The sequence below is a fragment of the Orycteropus afer genome, unplaced genomic scaffold, assembly GCF_000298275.1.
Source record: "Orycteropus afer afer isolate SDZICR_OR568_19922 unplaced genomic scaffold, OryAfe1.0 scaffold00512, whole genome shotgun sequence".
Taxonomy (NCBI): Eukaryota; Metazoa; Chordata; class Mammalia; order Tubulidentata; family Orycteropodidae; genus Orycteropus; species Orycteropus afer.
In genome coordinates this window covers 1,236,669-1,253,832 of record NW_006922099.1, presented here as the reverse complement: position 1 = coordinate 1,253,832, position 17,164 = coordinate 1,236,669, and the positions used below count along the sequence as shown (strand labels likewise).

The 17,164-nt window shown below is 44.4% G+C and overlaps 1 protein-coding gene across 1 annotated transcript in view; it reads right to left on the bottom strand.

Moving 5' to 3' along the window:
- Positions 1 to 4,346: 4,346 nt before the first annotated feature.
- RET (ret proto-oncogene) overlaps positions 4,347 to 17,164 on the bottom strand; it is a 36,512-nt gene continuing 23,694 nt past the window's right edge. Inside the window, exons 14-21 of the mRNA XM_007955580.1 lie at positions 16,051 to 16,158; positions 14,446 to 14,660; positions 14,229 to 14,351; positions 12,297 to 12,367; positions 8,935 to 9,072; positions 7,817 to 7,916; positions 5,838 to 5,985; positions 4,347 to 4,504 (exon numbers count right to left, since the gene is read on the bottom strand). Coding sequence (XP_007953771.1) covers positions 4,347 to 4,504; positions 5,838 to 5,985; positions 7,817 to 7,916; positions 8,935 to 9,072; positions 12,297 to 12,367; positions 14,229 to 14,351; positions 14,446 to 14,660; positions 16,051 to 16,158 — 1,061 coding nt within the window. The remainder of the gene's footprint in view (positions 4,505 to 5,837; positions 5,986 to 7,816; positions 7,917 to 8,934; positions 9,073 to 12,296; positions 12,368 to 14,228; positions 14,352 to 14,445; positions 14,661 to 16,050; positions 16,159 to 17,164) is intronic.

Here is a 17,164-nt window from a genome sequence, read left to right as displayed (position 1 = left end):
GACCATAGTTTCCAGGAAAATATTTACACTCTTTAAAATTCTCAAAAGAAAGTACAGAGCATGGAACAAATCCTTTACCCTGGGTTTAAGGGGAGATTCCCAAGGACATGGCTATGTGTGGACAGGTACTCAAGGGGCTCCCTGCAGATCTTGGTCAAAGTAATTTTTTTTTAACACACTAAAAGGCAGCCTTATGTTCTTTCTTCTCTTAGACTGGAAACTTCCCAGCCCACAGAGACCCTTTCCTCTATGGGGAAATAAGTGTAGAAAAGGACAAGCATGGGGGTGATAAACAGACAAAAATTGTTTGGTTTGCCATTAACTGTTCACAAAAGTGGTAAAAATAAATAAAAACATGGACACCTAAATTGAACCTTGTATTTTTATTCAACTGACAATTTGTATTGTAAATATAGTCTATGTATATATATTTTGTATAAAATATATATTATTTTCCTTCTCCAATTATGAAGAATGATTCATTGCAGGGTTTTGGAACACACTCTCCTTACCTTGCCTGTGACACTTATTTTTAAGCTGAATTGTTCCATGTCATCTGCAAGTCTGTGGTGTTTCTTCTAATGACTGAGAACTCCTGCTGGGCCTCTTCATGCTTCCTGGCCCAGTTCCTTGTGATGCTGACATCCTCACAGCAGCAGCACTGAGATGACTTCCCTACTGGGGGTCCTTTGTCCTGGATTTTATCATCTAAGAAACATCTGCAAAAGTATCTTGTCACTTGAAACAATTAAAAAAAAAAAAAAACTGCAAAGATTAAGCATCATTTCCTTCAGGTAGTCTCGAAACTTGCCTCCTTAATTCCTAGGAGTACAAGCATATTCCTGCAGCTATTAGACAGCCAGCCATGTGGTCTTGGCTGCAGAAAATGGCAATGCACTCAACACTTAAAAATATCTCCAGATGATCTCAACTAAGACAATCTATTATAACTGAGCCTCTCTCCCTTTTTTTAAAAAAAAGCCATCAAGTCCACTGTTGTGGAGAGGGAATGGGCCCGGGGTACTTTCTGTTTGTATACATTTGTCTTCATGCAGAGGACACCCACAAGAACTCAGGCCCACGTGTAGGGGGTGTAGGCTCACACTGATGTCCTTGCCCTTCAGAGGAGCTCCTACTGGGTGTTTTTTCCAGAGCTAAAAATGTAAGGATTTCTGAGGCACTTCCTAGAGCATCCCTCCAGTTGCAATGGCAGACAAATACATTGTGTGTGAATATGCTTACAGGAAGAAGCAGCCACTCATTGAGTTGTCTATCTTAAAAATATATATATTTATACTGGAGAAAATCATATTTAAAAGAAAGTATAAAATATGTATCCAAGCCTTGCACTCTGACATTATATTCAACTACATTTTTACCCAAATAAACTGGCCTTGTGGTGGGCAGGAATGCTTTGTGGAAGCTGGCCAAGAATGTGCTTTTTTAGGAAAAAACAAAAAATAAACAACATTCCCAAAAGGAAGTTCTATGCTCTTATAAAGGGGGCTATTGATATTTTTCTGAGTATGAATTTCTAACCACATGGAAGTGAAACCTAGAAATTCTGTTTATTTCCTGCCTTTGCAGTCTGGTTAGAAAGAGGAAGCCAATGGCAGGTCCAGCACTACAAGCCACAGGGTGTGCTGCCAGCAGCAGTCAGCAGGGGGGCTGACTGCTTTTGCACATACATGCCACTTTCACATACCACATAAAAGCCCCAAAAGATGACACAGGGCCTCATGCAAGCAACTCCAAATGTAATCCTCCAATAGGTTACATTGTAACAGCTCATATTCACTATTGGCCTACTTGCTTTTTCTCAAGATATTGAAGTCCTCACAGAACTCCCATGCAACCCTACAGAAAGATATAACATATTTGGATTTAGTATTGTAAGCTTCACTAGGGTTCAGGGCAAAATATTTCTTCCAACTACTAATGGATGTCATGTACTCATGACTACACATTTTACATTCTCTCCTCCACAACTGTCTGTCCCCATCGTCAAGAAATAAACAGCAAGAAAATTATTAGGGAACTGTGAACACCTGAACTCAACATGGGAGGCTGCACTATTCTAGGGAAGAGGAGCTTAAAGGAAGGAATCCCTTGGATGACAGGTTTAGCTGAGTTTTTAATAGTTACTGTAAATGTGCATATCCACATACATATTTTTCAAGATAAGTTAGTAATATCTCTAAGAGCTTTCCACCCTTTCTATCCCTAATTAATTCCCTAGTGGTTACCATGATAGATTTCCTTGTGATATTTTAATCTTTGTATTGAAACTTCAAAATCTGAAATCTGATGTTTCCAACTAGGAAATTAAGAAAATAAGTTTACACATTTCATGATACATGATTTTATTTACATCACTGAAGTTTTTTTAGTCACTTTGATTACAAAAACAAATTATCTTCCACAGATAGGTGTTACAAATTTAATAACTGACAGATTCCTACTTAATTCTCAGTAATATTTAGTACTTACTGCATATATGCCTATAAAATGTCTGCCTGATAGGATTGATAGCTATGAGTATGTTTATAACTCAGGAATAGATAATTAGATTGTTAGTGAGGGCTAACTCCCCTTCATTGGGTCAGTCACTTAGACATGTTGTTCTCACCTCACCAAGAACAAACCTACTATAGCAATTCTCACATACTTAGTAGGCATTTCAAATAAAATCAGAGAGTTTATTATTATTTCTTCATTTAACAAGACTATCGTTAAACACATCCGAAAAACAAAAGTTTACTACAACTGTAGATATTTGTAAAAGAACTATCACAGTGTATCTGAAAAGTGGCCGAAACTAAAGCCACAATCCATTCCTAGTAAGTATTTACCACCTTTCTGGCCATATGTGTATGTGCACACATACAAGTCTCTATCACATATTCACCTAAGCCTGCTTGCTTTTGTGAAATGTCTATAAAATACAATGTTTCAATAAAATTATTTTAAGTCCTATTACAGTGCTTTAAATCAGAAGACCAGGCAGTGTTTTGGTAACCTGACCCTTTCCTGCAAAGTTACAGACAGGAGCAGGGTGTGCAGCAACAGATACAGAACCCCGGGGATTTCCTAAAAGCCACCCCACAAGACTGAAGGAGTGTTTTGAGTGAACGTGACCACTAGCAAGCCCTGAAGAGTAACAAGAAGCATACGGTCCTGGTCAGAATCTAAGAAATAAAATCCTCTGGTTATAGCAGCAGTAAATTATAAACACAGGAAGAGCTAATACACATGCCTTTTCATACAAGCTCTATAAGAGCCAAAACTTTATCTTTCCACATCAGAACTGTGATCTCAGATATATCAGTCCTTGGTCACTGTTAATGCTACTTCTAACATAACTAGCAGAATGGTTCCTTTTATAAGGAAGTTGATAAAATACAAATTAAACTGAGCACAGGCCTCAGGTGGGGCAGAGAGCCGATGGTGGCAGGGAGCCAATGGCATCCCACAGCAGTGAAATCTCTGGTGTCAGCAGTTCTCAGACTGGAGGCCACTCCACTCACACGCTCACCTCCTCCGTGCCATTCCTGTGCAAGGGTGATGGTCACACAACGCTGAATATGTAAGATGCTGTGATGGTGTAATGGGGACAAACATATCTTGTGAGCCCTCTCTCCTCACATCTGCCTGTCTAAATAGTAAATAGGGTATCAAATTTCTCCATTGTGCTAAATCACTTTAAACATGATCAAAATCAAATATCTTCCTAAGAAAAAGTGAAATGATTTTTAAAATTCATCTTTAGGTTATCAAATATTGAGACAAGCCTGTCCTGAGGTTTCCCTCATCATCTCCAGCTTTGGCAGGGCTTTTTACAACACTATTAAGACCTTGCTGGGTTCTGATTCTAAAACAAGGTCAGGTCATTTTGGCCTGTTTTTTCCTACTGTCGTTTTGAGAGTGTGCTTCATGGTTAAATCTTGTTGCCTTGTTTAATGACAACCAGGGGTATCAAAGAGCTCAGGTACAGTTTTTTAGACAAGAGACAAAGCCAAACACTTGTAAGCATAAAGTGCATGGTCTCTGCTGATAAACACATACCAACCCTAGACTCTGTAGGGTACTGAATAAGAAAGAATAAGCAAACACTTAACTTAGAATTCTTATCCAGTTTGATATGTTTTCCAGTAGGGAAACTTACTAGCTATCATAAGTAAAGCCACTTTGGAAAGCAGTTAAAACAAACTACTAAAAATGAGTTTGCCAACTTGGAAATTAACATTGGCTTAACCAGCTTGAATTTCACAAAGAAGGAGCCAGTGGCCTCTCCATTCCTGGCATGTTGCTTCCCTTATGAGTCCATTACCTTTCACAAGGAAACGTTAACTATCAAACTTGTCCATTAATTTTGCCGCTGAGGGTGAAACCATCCAGTTAGCATATACACTATCATTTGCATATCTTGGGAACACAGTGCTAGTGCCATCGAATCTTGTGAGTGGTACAGGACTCTCTTCAGGCCAGTTCGGGTCTGACATGCCTAAAAATGAAAACAGATAATTTGTTCTGCACTGAAGAACCAAAACTCCATGTGCAGACAGTAAGGCCTTGGCAAAACTCCCTTTGATGTCCAAACCAAATGTCTGGTTTCTGTGCCAGTGACATTAATGATTGTGTTCCAGGTTTCCAAAACACTGTTATATTTAGGGAAAATAGCAGTTGCTCTCTTAGTAAAAATGCAAACTGAATGGTAACTATAAAATTTGACTTTTATGTACTTCAAACTCTAAGATCTATTATGTCTTAGTTGAATTATTTAATTCTTTTTCTAAGCAGTGTAAAGTTTCAGCAAACTGCTGTACTAAGTGGATGATAGGAACAGGAAGCTTCTGCACTATAAAAAAAATCCCCTAACTTAAAAGAGCCTGCTCATCTGCTGTCAAAGTCCACCATGTTGGAGAAAACCTTCCAAATCGAGGGCAATTGCAGGCAAGCTCACAATTTTATTAAGACAAATGCAATATAAGCACTAGACCCACAGGCAGCAAGTAATCATTGATTCAGGAGGCAAAGAGAAAGCATATTTTCTGCTGAAAAATACTTTAAACTCCAAGATTTTAAAACAACTGATGATGAAAATGGCAAAAAAAAAAAAAAAAAAAATTTAATATGTAATCAAAGACAAAAGGAGGAGTTTTGGCAAGAACCGTATTTACTGTCCATCTCATGACCACAACACCACAGACATGTTCTTTTAAAAAAGCATTTGCTCCAGTTGTCAACACTGATTTTACAGAAGACAATTGTCATCACACTGGGTGTTTCAAAGGATGTGAAAATGGCAGTGTGTGTTTGTCCTCCTGAGACCTTGCTCACGTGACCCTGTAGCAGACATGAATCTGGGCCAGGCTTTTGCTCACTTAGCGCATAGCACCTTGACCTCAGTACAGGCCAAGTGGCGGTGGTTGCTTCCTTTGTAAATTAAACACCTCACCAAGTCTGGCAAATTTATACAAGTAGCTAAATTAGAAGTGTTTGCACTAACAGCCACCCAGAAGTAATTCAGCCATTGTTTTTTCAATATCCTAAAAGTACTACCCTGGTGTCTTTCTCCTTAATTGTCTTAAGTTTCCGAGTGTTGTGGTATTCACACTTATTTTCACATCCTTTTTGAAAAAACAAATTTGAAAAATGTCTAAATATAAACCTGATTCAAAGTCAAACATTTACAAATAAAATGGCTTCAGAATGGATTTTGGATTCATTGAGATCAGAAACACTCTCAAAAAGCATCAGAGTGTAAGGGTAGTGCAGAGGGAAAACAAATCGGGTTTTGTGTTGCTAGAATCTAGTAAATGCATGTGAAATTCTACCATAAAGTTTGTTTTCAATCCATGTGGAAGGGAGGGTGCGAGGGAGGGGAGCATTATTACAGTCCACCAGGGGCATCTCCTCTTCTGATAGGCCATCGTCGTAGAGCAGTGCATCAGATGGGGTGGAAGCAGCAAGATCCAAGTAGTCCTGTGAAGAGAGGGGCACCAGTCACTGGACCATTCTTGGAGCTGCCCAGCTCTGCTCTCCAGTCTCCATTCCCCTCCCTGTCTGGTTACTTCCAGTGTCCCCTCAGACAAAGCCCACACCAGTTAGGCCTTGCCAGCCCCTGGATCCTACCATTGTGCCCTGCCCCCAGTCCTTATAACTCCCCCTATATGTTTCTCTACTCCATTTCTTCAACTGGAAAAAGCACCTCCCTTCAGCAATGTACCCCTTCACTGGCCAAAACCAACCAACCAAAGCAGTAGACATCAAGTTGATTCTAACTCATGGTACCCTCACATGTGTCAGAGTAGCACTGTTCTCCATAGGATTTTCAATGGCTGATTCAGAAGTAGATCACCAAGTCTTTCTTCCAAGGCACTGCTGGGTAGACTTGAACTTCCAGTCTTTCAGTTAGCAGCAAACAGTTTTAACCCAGGACCCCTATTCACTGTGCAGGCCTTCAAGAAACACTGGGTGAGGGGGCCTAACCATGGCTGGTCCCATGCTCAGCATACCCCATCCTCACCAATACCTGGAAACTAACTATTTAAAGAAACTCTCAGGCTCTACAGAGTTCAATGTCTCCTACAGCTCATGCTGAAACATGGCCAGGCAAGAAGGACATGGCTGGCACTACCAGATATGTAGGCACTTTAGCTTTCCTTAAAGACCCTGCCATCTAGAACACCATAGCAAGACCTAGGTAGCTTAGTAAAGTCAGTGATGCTGGTCTTACACCCGGTACAGTGACAGGCTCTGGTTTCCAAATACATGGATTCACATATATTACAACTCATATGGCCCTTGTAAATCTTCAAAGAATGGTTTAAGGATTGTTCTGGTTGCTTCTTAGCAATATTCTAGGAAGGATGGATTTCTTAATATTGGCTGTCATTTCTGTTTAGGGTAACCCTGCATTCACAGGACCCATAGGTTTTGCTAGTCATGTTAAATTTCATTACACATGGCCTAGATCATGCACCCTGCTCTTTGTATTTGAAGAAATGACAACTTTTGTCAATATGCCAGTGTTAACATATAGCCTCTATGCAACCAACACAAGGGCCAGTTGAGCCCATCTTGTTTACTTGTAGCCCCAGAGTCTAAGACACAGTATAGTACAGAGCAGTTGCTGAATAAATATTAGTCAAAAAAAATACCAACTTTCTCATTTCATCTATAAGGCTGTGAACTGGAAGTATACAGACTGAATGTGGTCCCAGATATGTTTTGTTTGGCCCACCCAGGGCTTTTCAAAATTTTAATGAATTGCTAACATTAAAAACTGGGAGACTTAACATAAATAGCTCTTAAAATCCAGAAGACTGACATCATGGGGCTCATATTTCCATAGGCCACATCTGGCTAAAAGTGTCTTTGAGAAGGAGTTTTCACTCCTTTGTGCCACAGTCTCCATACTTCCTAATAAATCCCCATCCCAGCCTATTAGAGTGGGAATTTTTGATGCCTACTTCAACACTACATTCTCATATTCCATTATTGAAAACAATTTCACATGGCTGTGGAATACTTCCTCTTATATCTGTTTCTGGAGTGCTCTTCCTAAGGATCGAGCTCAGAATCTTGTTTCCTGGAAAAAGGTTCAGTCTTCTCCCTGCTCTCAGGTGACATCAAAACAGGTCCCTCTAAAGGAGTGGTAGGAAGTCTTGGCACAACTAGCTCTACTCCAGCACTGTGGACTCTGTGTGCTCAAACCCAGTGCCCCCCCACCCCTAGGTGATGCTAAAGTCCCTGGATTGCCATATTCAGCCCATAGGAGACTGGCTCTTGGGGGTAGGCTCTAGGAACTCACTCTGCTCTTAACCATCATCTTCTCCAGGTCTTTGCTTATGTCAGCAAACATTGGTCTCTTATCTGGTTCCTGCTTCCAACACTGCAGCATCAGACCGTACCTAGGGTGAGAACAGATAGAGGGTTATGCAAGACCCACAAGGACATGGCCTCAAACCTTAGCCCCAAGTTGTTTCTGCACTGCTGATGTCCCCTTCTGAGCTCTGCTGGGTAGGAATCAGGGCAGGTTCTGAGGGCTAGGCCTCAGCATCCTGTAATATTCCTTCTCTCTGAGAGGGGTCTATTTTACCTCCCTTTCAGACACTGACAGCAGCTGGTCAGATGTATGCCCACTATGGAAGCCGAGGTGGAAATGCCAGTCCCTAAAACTATTATGAAAGATGAACCAATTGAAGGGTTTTAGATGTGGAAACAAAAATACAAAAAGAAGGAAGAAAAACAAAACCTTTTGCAAATTGCACCTCTATTTTCCATAATTCACACCTCCCTTATCCTGGCAAGGCTCACTGGGTTTCCAGGGCTGCTATGTGGGTGTGGGATGGGCCATCTGGCCTCAATTTCTGTGATGCCACCACAGCCCCTCACTTTCACGCTGCCCTCCGCAGCCTCAGTATGGATCTCATATCATAAAGTGAAGGGATCCCTGCTTCTTCTTTGGCTTCTGAACAGCCCCTTCTGACCTGCTCCCAATTTGACCCCTAAAACAATCTGTTGGAATCACCCTATATAAAGTCTCTGTCACTCTCAGGCCAGAACCCAGGCTCCTTAGCATGGCCATCAAAACTCTTCTGGCTTTGTGCGTCAGTTCAGGCATGATGAAACATGCACCATGTGGCTGTTCTGAATCACTTGCCTTTCCCTGACATACCATGCCTGAAGGTCTGGGTCACCCTTGAGTCCCTCCCATTGCCTTACCCTCATGGCCCCTCACCTCTTCCTCCTTCTCATCCTGGGCAGGGCTGGGTCCTCTTAAATGTCCTCTAACTTCTTACCCATCAGTTTCTGCCCTGAACCCCCCCACTTCCCCCTCCCTATCCAGGGTGCTTTGGGGAGTGCATGAGTGTATGTCTCCCCTAAGCCAAGCATGCCCAAGGCTGGACCAAAACAAGCTCTGCTCACATCTCCTCACTGCAGTTGTCGGGCCTCTCCATCCGGTAGCCTGTCTTCAGAAGGTTAAAGAGCCGCTCTGGGGGGATCCCTGGGTAGGGGTTACCCCCCAGGGTCACAATTTCCCACAGCAAGACACCAAAGGACCACCTGCAGAAAGCACAGCGGAATGAGTGCCTTTGCCTAGGTCCACGTGCTCTCTGCTGACCAGACACCATCCCATCCACATTTCCATCTGATCCTAAGCAAAAAGACCAGCACCAACCTGTCCCCTGAAGGTAGAAGTTCTCAGGGAGCTCAGCCTGGATTTGGAAGCAAGGGTGGATGTAGAATGGAGCTGGAGGAAAAGGCCTCTGCCTGTTTACCCCTCACTCCTAAAAGAGCCAGGCAGCACATTCCAGAGGCCACCCAAGCCCACACTCCCTGAGCTCCGCCTCTACACAATTCACAAAGGGCACAACATAGAGCAAAAGCACTGCAGACATTGAATATGACTGTGCCGGACATTGGGATGGACTGTGGGAGGAGAGATGGGCAAAATGTGATAAAGTAACAACAGTCAAGCGTCATGTGTGTAATCCAGGTGAAGGGCTAAGGGAGTTCTGTGTATAACTCTTATCTTTTCTGTATGCTTGAAAATTTTCATAAATTCTTAGAAGAAAAACAAATGCAGTGCTATAGAAAATATTTAACTCTGAAGGAAAATTTACTGTTAAGTGGGAAAAAAATCATGCCATGAAACAGTCTGAACACAAGGGACGTATCTCTAGAATTTATAGAAAACTCCAACACCTCAATAACAAAAAGACAAACAATACAATTCAAAAATGGGCAGAAGACATGAATAGACACTTCACCAAGGACAATATTCAAGCAGCCAACAAACATATGAAGAAATGCTCACAATCATTAGCTATTAGAGAGATGCAAATAAAAACAACAATGAGATAGCATCTTGCTCCAGCACTAGTAGCAAAGTTCAACGAGACAGAAAATAAGAAATGCTGGTGAGGATGTGGAGAGATTGGGATGCTCATACACTGCTGGTTAGACTGTAAAATGGTACAACAATTGTGGAAAGCATTATGGCGATTCCTTCAATAGCTGGAATTAGAAATACCATTTGACCCAGCCATTTCATTACTAGGTATATATCCTAAAGAAGTGAGAGCCATGACAGACATATGCACACCCATGTTCATCGCAGCACTACTTAGCACTACTTACAATAGCCAAAAGATGGAAACAACCTAGGTGTCCATCAACTGAGGAATGGATATCCAAAGTATGGTACATACACACAATGGAATACTATGCAACACTAAAGAATAATATAGAATCTGCCAAACACTGCATAATGTGGATGTACTTGGAGGACATTATGCTGAGTGAAATAAGTCAATCACAAAAAGGACAAATATTGTATTAGTCTGTTATTGTAGAAGTCAAGGAAATGTTTATCTATGGAAGGAAATTTTCTTTGTTGGTTACCAGGGGTGGGAGAGGAGGGGAGGGAACGCTGTTAGATAGATAGAGATAAGTATTGATCTGGGTGAAGAGAAGGGCAATGTACCAAATGTGAGTGATCAATAGAGTGGCATTGAGGAAGAGAAAGACATAGAGAGGTACGTGGGAAGTACAGACAACAAAGATGAACCCTTTTGCACATATAGTACGGCATTGTCAGTGAAGGTAAACATGGGTATATGGGTGGATAGATGGGTGGACAGGCTGAACTATTAGGTATGTCTCTGAAGTGGGGAGTGTACCCAAGAACATGTATAGGGTTGGCAGACAATGGTCTTATAAGTTTATGTGAATGATCAGAATTCCCAGATGTATAGTGGAGCTGACAAGGGGCAAGATTGTGGTCACTGTTTGGTCACAGCCAGATACCCAGAGGCACCAAGTAGTTGAACCTGTGGGCTCGGGACCATAGTCACAGGGGACATCAACTCAATTGGCATAACATACTACACAAAACTTTGTTCCACTTCCTACTGTGGCGAGTAGCAACTGGGCTCTTAAAAGCTTGCAAGCTGTCATTTAGATGCAAGGATGGGTCTCTCCTTGTCCAGAGCAAAGAAGAATAAAGAAAACCAAAAATGCATGGAAACAATTAATCCTAGCAACTGGTACACCGTCAGATCTGCAGCTTATACGACTATGAGACCAGAACTAGATGGTGCCTGGCTACTACTCTCAACCACTTGGAAGAGGATCTATGTAGGAGATCCTGGATAAAGAGGGAAAACGATGTGGAATAAAACTAAAAATTATTTGGAAATAAACAAAGGGGGAACAAGGTTTGTTGATCCGATAAAGCCTGGTGGAACCACTGAGACTATGGCCCCCAGCTGCCCTTTAGGTCTGGAATTGAATCCACGCCTGTGGCTTCCAGCCAAACAACAGACAGTCATATGAGTTGAACATTTACCTGAGGTAGATACAGTCCTTGGAGAGAACAAGCATGGGAGAAAGAAGGGCTGCTTATGCACAGGGAGACAGCTCAGGGGGCAGGAGTGCATGGAGGGATGAACACAGGGAAGAGGAGGAAGTAGGAGGGGAGATGTTGCATTGTAGTAAATTGTGGTCAATGTCATGAGACAAAGTGTATGTGAACTGCTGTATGGAAAGTGTATTTGCTCTGCAAAATTTCACCCAAATCACACACACAAAAAAAAGTCTGAACAAGCTTGTGTCTTTTGTTACTTATGTGTGATATGAGTCAAATGCTTTTTAGTCTCTGTCTATGCTCTTCTCTGCATTTTTCAGTTTTCCTACAGCCAGTATTTATACATATTACATTGTAATCAGAAACAGCTGCTTAAAATTATTTAGGAACTGTCTCTCACAGCCCAGATTACTTAAGATATGCATGTCTGTGGATTGTGGATAAAGAACCTTTTAGAAACACATTTAGTTCTAGCCTCTAAGTGTTTTGGGCTGTAGCAGGCTACAGATCTCCATACAGGCTGCCTCTGGAGCTCAGTGTCCCCTGAAATGAGCCAGGAACAGTTGTAGCCTATGCTGAGGGCCCCTAGGAGAGGAAGAATTTGGTTGGGCCTATGTGTTACTAAGATGCCCAGAGCAGGGCGGAAAAGAGATGGGAAGGATAGGTCTGAGACCATCTGCTTCTTATATGTTGCACCCCAGCCTGGACCCTGGCCACATGCTTAACATATCTTCCATCGTGTGGAGGCCCCTGCAAATGGTGTCCGTGAGTCAAAAGGTACACAGGGCCAGAAATGCTCCACACCTAAGCTGCACACAGACACACATGCAAACATGCACACACATACACATGCACTCAGCCCTCCTCTATGTGTGTTGCACTTCTGTGTCTTCCCCTGCAAGGCCATGCCCACACTTACACATCACTTTGAGTGGTGTAGATATGATCAAAAAGGGACTCAATTGCCATCCATTTGACTGGAATCCGACCCTAGGCAGAGAGAGGTAAAAGAAAAGCCATTAAGACTGCTCATTCCAGGAAATTGCCAGGAAATGGAGGGCAGACGATTAGAACAGTGTTCTAAGTGCACCTGGCTCAGGGATGCTGAGTCCCAGCACCCAGAACACTGTAGAGCACAGAACTTATTACAGCCTCCTTGAGATGTCGGGTGTAAGAGGCAGCCTCGACGGGCATTAGGGGAAGCCTGAGATGCCACACCTGATAGGAGGCAGCCACAAAAAGCAGGACCATGCTTGTTCCATCTTGAAGTGGAGCCTCATTGGAGGCCCTTGAGATCTGAATCTGAGTAGTACAAAGCAGTGTGCTTTTCACTCCAGTCAAAACCACCTGTCCATCCAGATTGCTTTCAAATGGCTTTGGGGGCAACTGTGCTTGGGAATCCAATCTCCTTGTCTCCACCCTGGAGACTTTCAATGCAAAGTACCCACTACAGGCTCTGCTGAGAGGCCTTAGGGGAGAACCCTGCTATGTCTCCTGAGGCTAGCTTTCCCCACCAATTTTATTCTCCATTGCTCAGAGGTATTAATCAGCCCTGTGGTCCTTCCCAATGCAACTTGAAAATAGCTTTTTAAGACCTAATAGGTCTTAAGATGCAAATCAATAAAAATATGCATATACATGACTGCAGAACATTTAATACACTTTTGTTTGCTTAGAAATATTCTGTCGGATTTGTCTACTTACTGCAATACGGCAGTTGCTCAGGGCTAGGGGCAAAGCCACACAGCAATGCTCTTCATAGGCCACAGAAGCCCTTGGCCAAGATCAAGTTGCACACCTTCATTCTATGACACAGAGCTCCACCCCTCGCCCCCCTCCCCCAAAATGTATGCCATCAGGAAGGCTTTTCTGCACCCTCCCCAGGTAGGGCCCAGTGTGAGGGCCCTCCTTCACTTCCCCTTCAGTGGCTCTGAGTTCCGCAATCACAACAACCAGAATAAATGAAATACTGTTCTTATAACTTTTGGCAACAAAAATGGCTATTCCTGCCCCTTAGAGCACAGCTAAACCATGCAAAGTCACATTTTTTAGCAACCATCTTGTGAGTGCAACAGTGTCAGTTTGGAAGGCCTCTCCCACTGGGACTCAGAACAGCTCCATGAACTGGCCCTGCCCAGCCTCATCCTCACAGTAACACTGAAGGAGGGGCAGAAATGAACAAAAAGGCCAAAGGAGCTCAGGAAACGTTGAGGAGTTACACAGCTTCCGGAAGGACTAATGACCCCCCCATCACAGACCTCAGGTGAACTCCTATAGGCCCTGCACTCATGGCTGTTCTGGACCTGTTTCTGGAGGTATCCTGGGTACTTTTAGGATCCACTCCAGAGAGCCCCATCTATAAAATAGCAAATTACTTCCTGCAAAGTATGACTGTCCTCCCCAGTTTGTTTCACTTTCCCTCCAGTTTGTGAAATGTTAGATTACACAGAGAGGAAGTAGTGACTTTTTCTCAGCAGAAGCAAGAGAGAATCATCAAGGGGAAGAAGAGGACTGCTATTTTTAGTGTTAAGTGACCTTCAGAAGTGTAATGACTAAACCAGAAAAGTGGTGGCATGAGGTCTAAGAGTGTGGCAGCCTGTTTGGTGGCAAGAGCCCATTCTCATAGCAACAATGAATGGGATGCCCCTGTCTTTTGCCCTGGATTGAGACTCTGGAGTCAAGAAGGGTCATGGAAGGATTTGGGCTCATTGCTAAAAGATACTTAGTATTTTTCAACTGTGCTTTATATACTGTTCCAGAGGTTCTTGGTCATGGTCCCCACCCTGTGCTAGCAGCTGACACTGCCTGGATCTACCAGAAGTCCCTAGCCAGCACACTGGGGACTACATACCTTGCTCCTCTTAACATAGGAATCTTCTTCATAAACATCTCGGGAGAGGCCAAAATCTGAAATCTTCATCTTCCTCCCCTCAGCTACCAGGACATTTCTGGCTGCCAAGTCACGATGGACAAGCTATAAGGGAGAGAGTCACAGGGTCCCATCAGCCAGGACATAGCATGGCAAGGGCAAGGATAGGCAGGTAGCATGTCTCTGTGGCAGCACGCACCTTCATCTCAGCCAGGTATTGCATTCCCCGGGAGATCTGCCAGGCAAAGGAGATGAGGTCTCCCATGGTCAGGGCCCTCTCATCTGGGTTGTCCAGGTAGCTAGAATTGCGGCTGCCACCACTACTCACATAAGTGGGCCCCACCTTGCGGCTTTCTCGGAGGAAGCCCCTCAAGGAGCCGTACTTGGCATACTCCACGATGAGGAAAAGTGGCCCTGGAGCAGGAGAAGATAGACTGTGAGCAGCCTACAGCATGGCTAGACATTTTTCCAGGGCCATGGGTGTTTGGGTGGAGATCAGGCTATCACTGGGGAAAATGGCTCTGGGAACACAGGGGATGGGAAGCTGCAGGGCATTAGACAGGCTCTGCTACCCTACAAGAAAATCACCGAAGGACTTGGCCCAATCTCGTGCAATGAGCACCCTTTGGTACCATAAACACATAAAGAATCACATACAGACACAGACACACAAACCAACTGCCACTGAGTTGATTTGGATTCATGAGGACCCCATGTGCATCAGAGTAGAACAAACCTTCATGGGGTTGTCATTGGGTGTGACTTTGGGGAAGTAGATCACTAGGCTTTTCTTTTGAGGCACCTTTGGGTAGACTTGAACTATCAATGTTTTGGTTAGTAGCAAAGTACCTAACCATTTGCATCACCTAGGGATATGAGAGTCACAGCTACTGTTAAATTCCTTCTACTCCGCCATGGACTGTGGGGCCAGCATTGGCTCCTTGGGCAGTAAGCCCAGCCTTCTCCTTGGATGCCCTCAGGAAGGGACCCAATTGTAGTCAGCACTGCCGGTGAGGCACCTCTCCCTTGCTGGAAGCATGAGCCACAGTCCAGGTAGTAACTGCTAAGAGAGGAGGAGGGTTATAGGCACTGGACCTGCACAGGGCTTTTAGACCTGAAGGCCCAGCTCAGAATTCAGTCAGCTTGGGGCCTTGCCTGCATGCAGCCTACTCCCATATCTGCAACTCCAAGTCTTCTGCTTTTGCCAGCTTCTGGGCTCCATTTTACCCTAGACCAACCTAGAGCCCTGCCTGTGAGTTGAATGGCATTCTGCAGCCCTCTCTCTGTTGTTCTCTGTGATCCTGGGGATAGCAGAACAGGTTTGGACCACCAACAGACCTAGTTAATGGGACCTCTGACTCCTGTGTTCTTATCTGTGAAATGGTGACAATGGCCTGCCATGCAGGGCTGGAGCCTGTGGGGGTTTGTCACTTGGACATCACAGAAGGGTGATGTCCAAAACACAGCAGGTGCTTACAGAAGAGTTGGCAGGGAGCACTGTCCACCCCTGGAGCACCTACTCTGGATACCTGATCCAGGAAAATGCTCTGACTGTGGAGAGGCGGCACTGTGAGAGTACCATGCAGCCTCACTGAGTACTCTCCACACCCTCTCATGAAAATTCACCATAACATCAAGTCAGAAAGGTCACCTGCAGGAGCCACCTCTGGGAGGAGGAGATGCCTCTCATCCAGTGACACAGGAAGAAGCAAGCCCAGCAGGGAGCAGAGAGAGGATGATGTGAACAGGGACAGGGAAGGAAAAAGAGGGAGAGCTGGGGTTCCCAGGGCCCCTGCCTGCGTACCGTCCTGGCTGCAAGCCCCATGTAGCTTGATGACATGGGGGTGGTTGACCTGTTTCAGGAGGTTGAACTCTGACAGCAAGTCCCGCAGCTCACTTGGGGAGGCATTCTCTGAAATGCAGCACACATAGGGTAGGCTTCACATGAGTCCCTCTGGAGCCCCATCCCCCACTGCCCTGGGCTTAGGACAGACTCCTGGAGGCTGTTTGTCACACAGGTGCCCTACCCAGGTTCACACAGAGGCTTACAAGTATTCAGGTGCTAAGGCTTCTCCTAACCCCTGGGTGAAGTTGGCAGGGCCTCTGTCTGCCTCCAGGGAATAACAATCTGGAGAGTAGATTTCCACATGGCAGGCTGGACAGTATATGTAAATGTGCCAGTGTCTCTAGGAAGACAGCAGTCCCCAGAGATCCCCCTTATCAACTCCAACACCCACTGATCAAGTGATTAACAGTGGGATGGGCCCTGGAGCAGGGTGAAGAGCAGGGTGAGGAGTCCACACAGCCCTGCCATGGGCTTCCAAACCCATACTGAAGTCTAGGGTCCCCCAGAGCCTTTATGAGGCACCTATGGGAAGCCTAGAAACACCCACACTGTGCCTGTAGTGTCTGTGCCACACGTTTAGCATGACTGCTGTTTTTGTTTCATTGGCACAGAAAGTCTGACATTTGAGCTCCTGAAATGTTGATTACCATTAGCCATTCTGGTATGGGATTTTCAGATAACGATGCAATCATTCTAGCAAGTCTTAGTGCTTTTGGTGCTTCATGAAGACAAGTGTTGAGATTTCACCTTATGCTGAACCCAGCTTTGTTCTGGTACCCACCACACCTGAGCAGGGCTGTTTACTGACAGTTTCTCCTGGGTCCGTAGATCCTCATCCCCATACTCCTGTCCTACCCTACCCTCTGTCCATGGACTTGTGTTCTAGAAGCTGGAGAACAGCTTGGATCAGGACCCCTTTAGAGCTGGTATTTGGGCCACTCTGGGGGCTGGGGGTATCATAGGGGTCAGGCATCCCTGGCCTGGTCTCTGGGTAAGCATCTGGAAACCCTGACTCTTTGTACTGGAACTTGGTGCGCATGATTGCCTCATTGCACTGAGGTCAGCCTCATAT